This window comes from Mustela nivalis (assembly GCF_964662115.1).
Source record: "Mustela nivalis genome assembly, chromosome: 15".
NCBI classification, from domain to species: Eukaryota; Metazoa; Chordata; class Mammalia; order Carnivora; family Mustelidae; genus Mustela; species Mustela nivalis.
In genome coordinates this window covers 7,348,598-7,362,754 of record NC_139034.1, presented here as the reverse complement: position 1 = coordinate 7,362,754, position 14,157 = coordinate 7,348,598, and the positions used below count along the sequence as shown (strand labels likewise).

The following is a 14,157-nucleotide window of genomic DNA, read 5'->3' as shown; positions in this document are numbered from 1 at the left end:
CCCCCCCTCCCGCTGCTGTGGTGGAGCCCTCCTCCTCCAGCGGGGCTCCCACCACGGGCGCTGCCATCATCACCAAACCCTCTTTTAGTGAGTCCCAACCATGAATCAAGGATGCGAGGAACTTGCCACACATCCCCTCACCTCATTCTCCAAAGAGAAAGAAAATAGTTTGTACAACAGGAGGAGGAAACTCCGAGAGCAGAAGTTGCTGGGTCCCATGTCTGTAGAGGGGCAGGGCTAGAATTCAGACCAGGCTCTGGGACTCTGAAACCCATTCTGTAGTGTCAGTGTCTTCAAAACCTGTTACTTCCTACTCAGAATGCTGAAGGAGCCACCCACTGCTTACTGTGGACCCTTGAGGCCCCCGCACCCCCCACCTTGCTTTTCAGGTCTCATCTTGCACTGGATGGATGGGTGTCCATACACCACGTGCTTTGGATCCAGCCACGTTTTGTTCTCAATCCAGAGCCATCTCAGTATCTTAACAAGCCAGCTGCTGTCCCATAGGCTCTCCCCGTCTTCTTCACAAGGAGTGTTCTTCTCTTTATAATTCCCTCTGCTGGATGACAAATTAGCCTTGGTGAGAGTAGCCCACTGTCCCCGGAAGGAGACATCTGAATGCCAAGGTGGGCAGTCCAGAATGCTGCAGCCACCCTTTAAAGATCTTTCTCCCTTCTTTGACAAATGTCCTATGTCATGCCTGACCCCGGTATTATAAATTCCAACCTTTTCACGTTATGGACAACTGGAGAGAATGGCCTCGTGTTTCCACTTAGGACACTACCAACGCAGGACTTAGAAATATGATCTGCATTTATATATTCTATGTCCACCGTGGAGCACACATTGCCAGCCACATCACACTTAGTTTCCTCAGTATCCTAAGTGACAGAATAATGCTGTGGGTTAACATCGGCAGTATTCTCTGAGATGCTCTCCTTCCCGCTCACTGTAAACTCAACCCTGGCTCCTCGCACAACTGCTACCTTTGGATCGATAGAGCTGCGGGAGTTTTCTAATGATTTCTTATTCTGGGTAAGACAGAAGTGATTGCTTCCCCTTAGGAGTATGTTCTCAAAGGTCATTTATTTTGTCACTATTTTTTTTTTTTTTTTTTTTGTTACCTGTGTCCTTTTAACCATAAACCTTGGCTGTTTCTTTTTTAGTCTCTTCAGATGGAGGTACTGAGTCCGCGGCCTTAGTGGATGACAACGGCAGTGAGGAGGACTATAGCTATGAAGACCTGTGTCAGGCCAACCCCAGATACCTACAGCCAGGCGGGGAGCAGCTGGCCATCAACGAGGTACTTGAGTCACACTCAACAGGGGCAAATCTTTGATACCCAGTTTTCAGGGTGCCGAATCACTTCAGACTTTGCCCTCTTGCTTCTTTTCTTTTTCTTTCTTTTTCTTTTTAAAAAAGATTTATTATAAGAGTGAGCGAGTACAAGTGGGAAGAGGGGCAGAGGGAGAGAATCTCAAGCAGACTCCCCACCGCTAGTGTGGCCTGAGCCGGACGCCTAGCTGACTGAGCCACCCACACACCCTCTCTTGATTATTTCTTACCAAACATATTCTAACACCTTGAACTCTGACATTCTAGCATTTCTGAGGACAGTTTATGTGACTGAGTTTTCCAGATAACTATGCTGGTCACCACTCTAAGTAAAAGAGCAGCAACTGCTGCTTGGTGTTCGGGTAGCGCTTTTCAGCTTACAAAATGCTCTTCATGATGTTATCTCGGAACAGCCAGTCTAAGAGGTAGATGTTATAATTAATACCCATATTATAACAAACATTGACGCTAAGAGGCCACATCATTTGCTCACAAATGGCAGAGCTGAAATTAACCACGTATTTCTCACTACAGATCCTGGTGTTCTTTCCACCTCTGTGTGTCTTCACCCCTTCTTATGGAAATCTTTCCAGAAGGCACTTACCAGTTTTTGCATTCTTAGTTAGAACCTGTGGAGTGTCCATTCTCAGTGAGCTAGCATCTCCATTAGTAATACCCGCTGTTACTGTAGAGTGTGACAATGTCCCCGGGGGCTGAGGGGACCTGCAGCCCCCCCACCCATGGCTGACTGACAGACAAGCTGTGTCTGTGCTTTCCTTTTTAAAGGAATCTGCTAAGAATCTGGAGATCAAGCTGGTTCTCTTTAATGGCTGTGGACTATAAAGTTAGACTAACAGTTTATTCAGACTGTGAATGAAGTCTGACAGCCAGAGATCACAAGCAGGCAGAGAAGCAGACAGAGAAGGTGGGGGAAGAAGGCTCCCCGCTGAGCAGAGAGCCCGATGTGGGGCTTGATCCCAGGACCCTGAGATCATGACCTGAGCCGAAGGCAGAGGCTTAAACCACTGAGCCACCCAGGCACCCCAGACTGTGAATGAAGTCTGAGGAGTAAGTTCTAGGTGAAGTCCTGAGGGTCTTGCAGTCAAGTATGCACACAACCGTTAGAGGACTGGCTCCGTGTTGTTTGCTCAGAAGCCATTTTGGTGGTGAATATTCCAGCTATTCACATTCATTAAATAGCTGACATATGGCTGAGTGAGCCATTTTTTATACTTTCTTTAAAAAAGAGTAGATTCGGGGTTTCCTTTAAGAACATATGAGAGACGCCTACCTGATTGTGTTTTCCTGAATATGGAAACTCATTTTGTGTAACAATCAAACGCTAAGTATTGACTGCAAGCCAATGGCATGTACGAGGTAGGAGATGTCCTTGTCCCCCAGGAGAGCTCACAGCGTACCCCTTGCTCTGCTTCCACCTGGTTTTGCACTAAGCACTTGTCCCCATTGCAGCTGATCAGCGATGGCAGTGTGGTCTGTGCAGAAGCCTTATGGGACCACGTGACCATGGATGACCAGGAACTGGGCTTCAAGGCAGGAGATGTCATCCAGGTCCTGGAAGCCTCTAACAAGGACTGGTGGTGGGGCCGGAATGAGGACAAGGAGGCCTGGTTCCCCGCAAGCTTTGTCAGAGTAAGTGTGTGGCACTTACAAACCCTTCTCACGACGATCTGTGGGGGAGTGGTAGAGTTGGCATGTCAGGCTCGAGCCCCCTCAATCCAGGTTCAGTTCTCTTTGTAATCAATTTAATGGAAGTTTTCAGTAATTAGACTGGATTGAAGGAAACACTTCAACCATGGTCAACTAGTTGTTTAACATTGCTGCTGTGGTTGGAGCCACTGGCCCCGCTGTGGTTCTGTGAGTACGTGAAGACTTAGCCTCGGGCCAGGCTGCCTTCCTCACAGCCACAGAGAAGCGGAAACCCTGGGGGGCCTTCCGCCTGCTTCTGTTACTGCCTTCACCCAAGTCACTTGTCACCTTTGTGTGGCCCGCAGTTGCGTGTCAATCAGGAGGAGCTGTCGGAGAATTCCAGCAGCACCCAGGGCGAGGAGCATGAGGAAGATGCCGGTAAGAACCGCCACAAACACTCGGAGAGCAAGCACCAGATGAGGACCAATGTCATCCAGGAGATCATGAACACTGAGCGCGTGTACATCAAGCACCTCAAGGACATCTGTGAGGTAAGACCCAGACCCTGTGGACTCCCCAAGGTGGTCCTCAGTCAAATGCTCATTTTATACACCTTTCCGTAGCCCTCCCTTCTCCTCACGCCTTTTGGTCCATGTGGTCCCTGCATAGACTCCGCCCTCTTTCAGTGCTTGTCTGCCCCCATGAGCATCAGTGGCTCTCTGTTGTGGTCAGTTTTCTGGGCGCTATGCAGCTAGTGCTCTGAGGACTGACCTCCCGAGATGAGTGAATGTGAATTCCTCAGAGTGAATGCCTTTCAGGGGAGGCAACATCCTTTCAGTGAAACCCACATGATGTTATAAAGGTCTGTCACTGTTTACAATCAGACTCATAGATGAGGTTCTGAGCCATTTAGATGCAGACCAAAAAAAAAAGAAAAATCGGTTTTACCTAGTGATATCCAAGGCCATGTTCTGAAGTGTCATGGCATTCTATTAGGCAATAAATTTTACTTGTCCAGTGACAGTCTTTGTCTCTGTGGGTTCTGTATGAGCCTGACACGGCACTGGTGTTGGCATCTCCTCATTCCACTGTCCTGGCTGTAAATGTTGAGTTCTGCACTCTCAGCTCGGCTGCAGACATTCAGCGCTGAAGACAGGCTAAAGTGAGACAAATGCCTATTTTGGAATCGGATTAACTGGCCCCATAAAGATAGAGCGATGTTTAGCTAATTTTTTTTTCTTTTTTATTTATTTGACAGGGAGATAGAGAGCACAAGAAGGCAGAGCAGCAGGTAGAGGGAGAGGGAGAAGCAGGCTTCCCACTGAGCAGGGAGCCCCATGTGGAGCATGATCCCAGGACCTGGGGATCATGACCTGAACCGAAGGCAGCCACTTAACTGACTGAGCCACCCAGGCACCCAATGTTTAGCTTATTGATGCTAACTATCTTGTTCCCTATAAGTGTCTAGTTAAAGGAGTTTCTTTAATTCACCATTTTAGTAAAAGAAGTCATGGCTAACGATTGTTGGGCTTTGACTTTGTGCCGTCCCTTGACCTGGATTAACTCCTACAAACACTCTCATCAGCTTGTCCTATTACCACGCCCCCTGCTCCCCCTTACAGATGAGGGAACTGAGGCATATCGTAGCTACTGTGGTGGGGCTAGGACTTAGATCAGTCTGCCTTAAAGCCTGTGTTTTGAACCTTCTATTGTCTTTCTGTTACAGTTCATACCAAATAGTCAGTGGTATGTATTTTATCAGCCAGTCTGCTTAGGCTGTGTAATTAGGGCTGCTGATTTGGGGATACTTATTACACATATCTATGGCCTCTCCTTCCCACCGCACTAACTCCTACCCCAGCCATAGTACAACTAGGGTGTTGTACATGGAGAACGAATAGGACTCTAATCCATGCAGGCCTTGGATTAAAGAGATGCAGCTTTATGTTCTCTATAGAAAGTAGGTGGTGGTAGAATCCTTGGGTAACATGTTCTTGGCTCTTTGCCGTGACACTGAGCCAGCTGCGTGAGCTCTTCATCAGGCTGTGACATGCTGTATTTGGCAGGTCTTCTCGGCTGTAAAATGACATTAGGGATGAGAGAATCTTAAGAGTTTAGAAAAAGTGTGACAGTCCCAATGTTTGCACTTTAAAATATTTAAATATTTAAAATATTTGAAACCAATCAACTTTGTTTCAGGAACATAATCTGAAAACTTCATATAGTTTCTTGCTATACACATCCAGCCACATGCACCTGTTCTCTTTCCTTTTGTTTTTTAAAATATTCTTAGTACCCCGGCGTCTCCGAGGTATGATCATCCCAACAGGGACCCATAGGGTTAAAATAATTTTCTCTAATTAAAATCCCTTCCACAATAATGGCTTTGCATCCCCAATGCTATATTATTCAAATAAATAATTGCTGTAATCTCCAGATTAATTTTTAAAAGTTTACTTTGCTGTTTGCAGGGCTATATTCGACAGTGTCGCAAGCACACCGGAATGTTCACTGTTGCACAACTAGCCACCATTTTTGGAAACATTGAAGATATTTACAAATTCCAAAGAAAGTTCCTGAAAGACCTTGAGAAGCAGTACAATAAAGAGGAACCTCATTTAAGTGAAATAGGATCCTGCTTTCTTCAACATGTATGCACCTGTTACTTCTTCTTTCTAACATCCGGTTAAATAATTTTGAAATGTTTTCCACTCTAGAAAGTAGTCCTTTTTGTTCTGTTTCTTGCTTTGTTTGCTGGATTAATCTCCTAGGGACTGGAGATGTCAGCTGCAAATTAAGTTATTTCGCTTATGTGGTTATTCTTTACCTAAATACCACAAGATTTCAAAATCTTCCCACTTGTATGCAGTTTTGAGGGGTTTAGGAGGTTGTATTTGGAATAATTTCTCATAATACCTATTAAGTGACTATTGTATGTTAAGCATGGTTTCCGGGGTTTGCTTATATTAGCTTCTGTACTGCTATGGAGAAGGTATGATTATTTTACCCATTTTCCACATGCAGAAACTATAGCCCAGAGAGTAACTGACCCAAGGTCACATCTGAGTAAAGGTCAGGTGTGGATTCAGACCAAGGATACCAAAAACTGCCTCAGAACAGTCTTATGATGATAGCGGGCTTATAACTGGGGATTGACTGCCTATGTTTAATACTAACAGATTTCACAGGAAGGAGACTTCATTCCCAGCCCAGATGGGTGTAATCATTGTGATAGTGACAGCAGTGACAACAGCTGCCTCACGTGGCGCTCTTTGGGTGTTCACAGTGACTACACAGAGGCAGGGTGGGTTAAACAGCCAGAAATAATGCTGTGGTGGTCCCATGCATGGGAAGATCAGCCCCACGAATGCACGGGGCCTGTTTGGCCAGAGCAGAAGGTTCTGAGAGAGAGAGGCTTCAGAGGTCAGTGAAGGTCAGGCTGCAGGGGGCAGGACCTGGGGAAGGTTGAGCCTCTAGGCTGGGTGGGCCTTGCCGGGGTCCTGGACCACTGGAGAGTCCAGCTGAGGGACGAGGTGTGCTGCTTCTGGGCAGAAGGGGCTGGGGGCTAGGGTGGGCTGGGCTGCAGTAGGGATGCGGAAAGACAGTGATGTTGGCAGGGGATTTTTGAGCACCAGCTGACAAAACTATTCTTGGGGAACATGGGCAAGTAGCTGTTTGAACTGCTTGCAGACTGTTGGGGCTCAAAGAATTGACAGGTGGGTTGGGAAAACCTGTTTTGTAGGGAAGTAGTCTGGCGGGCAACATGTTGTGTTGAGCAGGGACAAGGATAAACAGTGAGGCAGGACGCAGGCTGAAAGACACACAGCTGTGGGCAGGGTAGGTGACTAGGAGCCGGCCTCCTGGCCTCTGTGGAAACTGGGGGAAGCCCACCACGCCGGCACAGGTTGGCCAGCAGGGCGGCAGCAGCCTGGAAGTGAGAGGCAGAGGAGAAAGGAAGTGATCCAGGGGCTTTTGATCAGACATCGGAAGGGACATGTGTGTGGAAGCCAGGTGGCAGGTTGTTAAGGAAAGGACTTGCAGTGAGGGGAGCAGGTGGTGGCTTTGAATCCTGTCTTCATGGTTATGATCACCACCATGTTTATCAGTGAAAGTGAAGAGGAGGAGGGGGAGAGAGTTGGATTTGTGAATAGTGCCTGTCTTTTCCTTAGAGCAGAGCTAGGGCGGACACAGTGGTGGCAGAGGGTCCCTCTCTCCCACGGAAGCCCTGTGCGACTTTTGGGGTACACGGAATGGGGCTTCTAGTGGGACCAGGACGCCAAGTCCTAGAGCTGCCACCCCACAAAGATAGCCCCTCCCCCCACCCTCACCCTTCCAGCCACAACCACACCTGGTCTGTCCGTGCTCCCTCCCCCCACCTCAGAGAAGAGGTCGTGGCCCGAAGCTGGCCCCTGGTCTGACGCAGCTGTGCTTCTGCTTCCCAGCAAGAGGGCTTCGCCATCTACTCCGAGTACTGTAACAACCACCCAGGCGCCTGCGCGGAGCTGTCCAACCTGATGAAGCAGGGCAGATACCGACACTTCTTCGAAGCTTGCCGCCTGCTCCAGCAGATGATCGACATCGCCATCGACGGCTTCCTCCTCACGCCAGTGCAGAAGATCTGCAAGTACCCTCTGCAGCTGGCCGAGCTGCTCAAGTACACCACGCCCGAGCACAGGTGGGAGCGTCGTGCGTGCTGGCGGCTGCGCGCGCAGCACCCACCCTGCGCTGCCAGCCCCGCACCCCAGGTCCCCGGGGCGGCGCTCAGGGCTTCACAGAGTGGCGGCGGCCTGCAGGGTTAGGGGCCCTCTTGACGCTCTTGGTCAGTGATTAGCGTCATGGAAGAAATTGTCACTTTGCTTAGAATGTTCAAGATTATAAGGTCTTGAAATGGGTTGTTGGAAGAGGCTGCAGAGTATCCATTCCTAGGAACACTAAAAACGCAAGATTAACCCTTAAACTGTGTCAGGCGCATAGAGGGATTTGTATTGTACTGTTGGTCCTTAAAACTGATGTCTGTTTTAGAACTCCTCTTCTGTAGCTACTCAGTAGTTCATAAGAACATTTTTTTTTTTTTTAAGATTTTATTTATTTATGTGACAGAGATCACAAGTAGGCAGAGAGGCAGGCTGAGAGAGGGGGGAAGCAGGCCCCCTGCTGAGCAGAGAGCCCGATGCGGGGCTCCATCCCAGGACCCTGAGATCACAACCCGAGCAGAAGGCAGAGGCTTAACCCACTGAGCCACCCAGGCACCCCAAGAACAATTTTTAAAAGACACCATTGTGAATACAGTTTCAGAGATACTTTGCTCCCCGTCCTACAGCAGCTCCCCCTCAGAGCAGTATCATGTACTGCAACAAAATGCTTCTTTAGAGAAGGGTGAGGACTACCATAGTTTAAACTTCTGGAAGACTGGGGAAATCTTAAGGATATAGCGTAATGCTTTGGGTTAGCTTGGAGAAGCATCCCGTTGAGGTCCTGTCCAGCCCTAAGCCCTTTCTTTTTTTAAAGATTTATTTAAGGAAAGAGACCACATGGAACTGGGGGAGGAACAGAGGCAGAGAGAGGGAGAATCTCCAAGCCAACTCTGCACCGAGCTTAGAGCTGGACACAAAGCTTGATCTCACAAGCCTGAGATCATGATCTGAGCCAAAACCCAGGAGTTGGACATTCAACACACTGAGCCATGCAGGCACCCCTAAGACCTTTCAGGCCCAGCCCAGGTGCTTGCCTATCTCCGTGATCATTCCACCCCATCCCCTTGTATGTGGAGCACAGGGCTTCTCATCACAGTTACCCCAAAGCTCCATTTCCTTGTGTGACTTGCTTTGTCCTTAACTAAGTTCTTCTAGGGGAGCCAAAAAGTTATCCATCGCTTACTTAATAACAATTCCTGGTTTTCTTGCTGTGATTTTTTGTAAGATCTCACCCCTTCAGTGTTGGAATGGACAGGTCATTCAATGCCATTCCCCGAGATGCACAAGTCCCAAACTGTGTGGCGTCTTTAGGTGGCACTGGTTGGGCATTGCTCTATTCTCACCAGGCCAGAGCTGGAATGCCATTGGGCAAGGTTTTAGGATGAAGCTTACTGTTTTAGGTAAGAGTCAAACCTCAGCTGTGACTCCGTGTCACTGGTACAAAGCTTTCAGTGCGCCTGCAGCCCTTGAACGAACGGTCTTGGAAGGTTCTAGTATGAGAGAGGGGGGACAGGATTGTAGCCAGAGGAAATAGGCTGTGCCAAACCACAACAGTTGTGGGTTCTACCAGCTAAGTGTGGCCCTGAGAGCAGTCAGATTATCTGCGGCAGCGCCTGCCCCTGGGGGTGTGCTTCACGGAGCATTCTTTCGCCCTGTCTGCTGCCTGCTGGACTCCTGTGGAGACACAGGGCTTGTAAAAGGAATCTTTTTGCAATTAGATTGGAAACTGGAACGAGATAGAGAGCTAGGTTACCAAACAGTAGAAGCTAGATGTGGATGCTAGTATAAAGAATTAAGATTAAAGGAATAAGAGAAAGGAGTTCATTGAAATAGATAAAAGGGAAGATAGCTATATATATTTTTCTTTTTCTGATGGAAAAATAAGAAAACTTGAGTGCAGGGAAAATAGCAAAGTCAAGAGAGCCACAAATTTGCAGAAAATGTTAAAAAAATATACCACGATAAGGAACTATAGAAAATAGATAGAAGAATAAGAGGCAGAGACATCTTGACAGACGTGGACAAGCAGATTGGTACATTCCAATATGGGCAAGGTATGACCAGGGGACTATACATCATTCTTTAGTAGTTAGTTTTTCTTTTTTAAGGGCATTTTTCAGTATGAGGCCTTTGCCTATTTTGGCTCTTATTCCCCCCCCAAATCCTTTTAAAGGAAATGACAGAAAACCCATTTCCTTATCTTCAGGAAAACAAAAAACAAATTTTTTTTTTCGAAAAACGATTATATTCTGTCTCTTCTCTAGAATTGAACATCTTGTAGATTGAATATCTCTAGAACATCTTGTAGGAAAAAATGTACAATTATTTTGTACACTTTCTTCATTGCTGGAGGTCTGGGGTGGGTGGTTGCTCCATTATTTTGGCAGTCCCCTGTGTCTATTTTGTTCTTCCTTTGTGCTCCGCTGCTGAGTATGAATAGGCCTGTCTAGAGGCAGCAGGGTCTGCCTTGTGGGGGAATGCCCAGGGACTTCCCAGGGGCTGAGTTATTTGTGTTTGGTAAATAGACAATAGAATCTGCTTCCAGGGCTTTCTTTCCTTGCTGTGCAGGAGGATATAATTCGGTGCTACTGAGATCCAAGAGCTCTATCTCATAAGACACAGGAAAGTGGGGGTGCCTGGGTGGCTCAGTGGGTTAAAGCCTCTGCCTTCCGCTCAGGTCATGATCCCAGGGTCCTGGGATTGAGCCCCACGTTGGGCTCTCTGCTCAGCAGGGAGCCTGCTTCCTCCTCTCTGCCTGCCTACTTGTGATCTCTGTCTGTCAAATAAATAAATAAAGTCTTTAAAAAAAAAAAAAAGACACAGGAAAGTGATGAAAAGCAAAGAATTCAGATTATTAGCTGGATGATTGGTTTATATGTCCCCAGATTATTAACTCTGAGCAAAACCTGAATATCATACTTCCCAGTACAAGCCAGGTTCTGTTCTAGTCTGTGTGGCAAGTAGACCTGTAGTTTGTTTCCCTGGTACCTGCAGTTTTAGAGGCTGAGGAACAAGAGCCTCCTCCAGAGGACATTGCAGTTTGCTCTGACTGTAGCATAAGGAAGCACCAGAAACAAAGGTCCCTCAATGAGCTGTGTATGGTGTCAGCATTTACGTAACTCCCCGCGTCGAGCCTCTGTGGCTTGTGTCCTCTTTGTGTCCTTTCCTGATCATGGTAGAAGATGAGACTCAAAGCGAATAATTTCTCTTGAGAATGGTTAGTTATTTTCAAAGTATTTTATATAGCAAAACTGGCTCTCTGAGAAACAAATCAGTCATAAAGACTATCCTTTCTTTATTGAAAATAATCCATTGTCACTGTGACTAAAACTTTATTTCTTGTGGCATTTACTTTCATTCATTGTGATTTCTGAGAAATGAATGAAAAGATTCTTATTCTGAAGAATGCCGGATTGCATTCGGTCATTTCCCTTAACCTATGGAGACTGTGGTCTATTCATGGAGGAAAAGAAAAAGGAAACAATGGCTGTTATTTAAATGCTCCTCTGTCTGGACTATTAGTATACAAATCCAGGATGGAGTTTATTACTTTGTCAGTCCTGTTTCATGGGTTTCAGGTTCTGTGGTTAAAACGAGCCTCCTACTTTACAGTGATTACAACAACATAAAGGCAGCCTACGAAGCCATGAAGAACGTGGCGTGTCTGATCAATGAGCGCAAGCGCAGGCTGGAAAGCATAGACAAGATAGCGCGGTGGCAGGTGTCCATCGTAGGCTGGGAGGTAAGTGTGCACCCCTTCCCGCACCTGCTCCGCTGCCCAGCGCTGCTTACGCCCTCCCTGACTCTAGTCTCATTTGATGACGTTCTGTGACATCCTGTCACTGATACATCATAACTTTATATTCTCGGCTCTAATGGTATGTATATTTTGAGGCAGGTGGTTGAACTTAACAGTCAGCTACTTTACCAGAAACTCACTTCCACCAAAAAAATCCTCTCTGAAGGATGTCTGTAATTAATTTATTATTTACGCTCTGTCTTTCCTGCTGGAAGGTATGTTCCATGAGACCAACGGGAGAACATTTTTTTAATATTTATTGATTTGAGAGCGAGAGGGTGTGGGGGTGGGGAAAAGTAAAGGGAGAGTCCTACACAGACTGAGTGGAGTGCAGAGTGGGACACGGGGCTCTATCTTGCGACCCTGAGATCACTACCAGAGCGGAAACCAAGGGTCAGACGCTTAACCGTCTGTGCCACCCAGGCGCCCCTGAAGAACATTTAGAATACAAATAGTGTGGTGGGTGTATGGACTCTGGACTTTCACTGCCTGTGGTTGAATTGGATATGATCTGGGCAAGATTAAGATTTTCATCCTTAAGATGGGTTTGAAAATACTAGCTACCTCATAGAGCTCTCATGAGGATACTAGAAGACGGTGGCAGATGCAGTGCTTGGTCCAGGCTGGTCACGCTGGTCCAGCGTGCGTATGTGCACGTACATGTATGCACATTTATTTATAAAAATGACAGCAGTTGTGTTTCCTGCGTGCCTGGCACTAGTCTAAGCCATGTCTATATATGAACTCATTTAATGCTCTCAGTAATCCTGTGGGGTAGGAGCTGCTGTTACGCACATTAACAGATAGGGGAATGGAAACATGGCAGGGTTAAGTGGCTTTGCTCAAACAACGAATGCTGTTCTGATTGTTTTCAGACCAAGCAAAATTCATTGTACATTAATTGGGCAGAACTCACTGTCCCTAAGAATTAAGAGAGTTTGGACTGGGAAGTTAGGTTTTTAACTAAAGTAGGTTACAGCAGTGAACGTTGGAAAGAAATACTTCTATTTCAGGGGCCATAGAGCCTTCTGGAGCTGGGATGGGCCTTCAGACATCACTGCATTAAACTCTCTTATTTTGTAAGTGAAGAATCTGGGGCACAGAATTGCTCTAGGCAAGCCAGTAGAAGAACTATTTTGGAGTCAAAGTAGTTTTTTGCCTCCACAAAATACTGTGTATGACTGGGATTAAAGGAGGATAAAATCTTATAAATCAGAGGCCAGTGTTGTACTGAATATCACAGAGTTCCATTGGGTTAACCCCAACCTAATACTGTAAAGATGTGTTTTTTCCTTGTGTTCTTGGACTGGGACATTTAGGGGATAATTCGTTGTCAGAAGTTTTACTGATACCTTGCTGGCTATTTGCTGTCTGGTCTTTTGTTTCCAATATCCTAAGCTAGTTATTCTGGGAGCCACGCTACATACCAGACTGAAAAGCCAGAGCCCGCGAGTCTAGAGCAGTAAGTCCCCCCCACGTAGAAAGCCTCCTTCATGTCCTTGTTCCCCGAGGAGCAGCCGTTTCAGACTGACGGGAGTCCATTCATCCTTGTAAGGAAGAGCCTTCAGACAGCACAGAGGCACTGTAACATTTTCCCACTGGGTAGGAGATGAAGAGAAGAAGCTTCACACACAAGGAGATGAACCACCCGTGTTGGGAAGTGCCCCTTTTTAGCCCCGCTGACCTATGAATGGATCTCCTCTAACTGGAAAGTGGGAAAAAGAGCGTCAGGACTTGTCCTTGTAGCGTGGCCCATTCTCCCACAGTCCGAACGGGCAGGCCTTACGATGCGTGTTCATCCTCGCAGGGGCTGGATATCCTAGACCGCAGCTCTGAGCTGATCCATTCCGGGGAGCTGACCAAGGTCACCAGGCACGGCAAGAGCCAGCAGCGGACGTTCTTCCTGTTCGACCACCAGCTGGTGTCCTGCAAGAAGGACCTGCTGCGCAGGGACGTGCTCTACTATAGGGGCCGCACAGACATGGATGACGTGGAGCTAGTGGACCTGGAGGACGGCCGGGACAAGGACTGGAACCTCAGCGTGAAGAACGCCTTCAAGCTCGTCAGCAAAACCACGGACGAGGTTCATCTGTTCTGTGCCAGAAAGCAAGAGGACAAAGTGCGGTGGCTACAGGCCTGCGAGGACGAGAGGCGGCGCGTGCGGGAGGACCGCGAGATGGGTGAGCAGCGCCTCTGCCGCCTGGCCTCAGGCGCCGGCCCTACAGCCCTGGGAGAGGGCTCTTCCCAGCCTTCTCCCGGGGGGTACACATCCTTAATACAGCTGACCCTTGAGCAGTGCAGGGGTTGGGGCACCAACCCCCGCGCCAGTCAGAAATCCGTATTTAATGCTGGACTCCCCTAAAACTTCACTCGTCCCAGCCCACTACTGGCCAGAAGCCTTACCGATAACATAGTGGATACATACACATCTGCTATGTTGTATGTATTATATGCTGTATTGTTACAATAAGGTAAACTGGGGAAAATGTCATTAAGAAAACCGTAAGGAAGACGAAATACATTTACAGCACTGCCCTGTATTTATCGAGAAAACCCCACATATAAGTGGACCCACGCTGTTCAACCCCATGTTGCTCAGGGGTCAGCTGTGCTTCTGAACTTGCTGCGGGACAGCCCATGACAGACAGAGTTCCTACAAGGCAGCATTTAGTCAGTTGTCCG

The 14,157-nt window shown here is 47.5% G+C and overlaps 1 protein-coding gene across 13 annotated transcripts in view; it reads left to right on the top strand.

Annotated features, from left to right (window-relative positions):
- The window catches only part of SPATA13 (spermatogenesis associated 13), a 342,569-nt gene that overhangs the window by 322,080 nt on the left and 6,332 nt on the right, over positions 1 to 14,157 (top strand). For all 13 annotated transcript variants that reach the window (XR_014303092.1, XR_014303093.1, XR_014303094.1 and 10 more), the window contains 7 exons: positions 1,167 to 1,303; positions 2,806 to 2,985; positions 3,348 to 3,533; positions 5,454 to 5,633; positions 7,425 to 7,657; positions 11,289 to 11,418; positions 13,283 to 13,655. Coding sequence is in view for 9 of the 13 variants with exons in the window: in XM_082700184.1 (XP_082556310.1) it covers positions 1,167 to 1,303; positions 2,806 to 2,985; positions 3,348 to 3,533; positions 5,454 to 5,633; positions 7,425 to 7,657; positions 11,289 to 11,418; positions 13,283 to 13,655 (1,419 nt within the window). In the remaining 4 variants the exon portion in view is untranslated. The remainder of the gene's footprint in view (positions 1 to 1,166; positions 1,304 to 2,805; positions 2,986 to 3,347; positions 3,534 to 5,453; positions 5,634 to 7,424; positions 7,658 to 11,288; positions 11,419 to 13,282; positions 13,656 to 14,157) is intronic.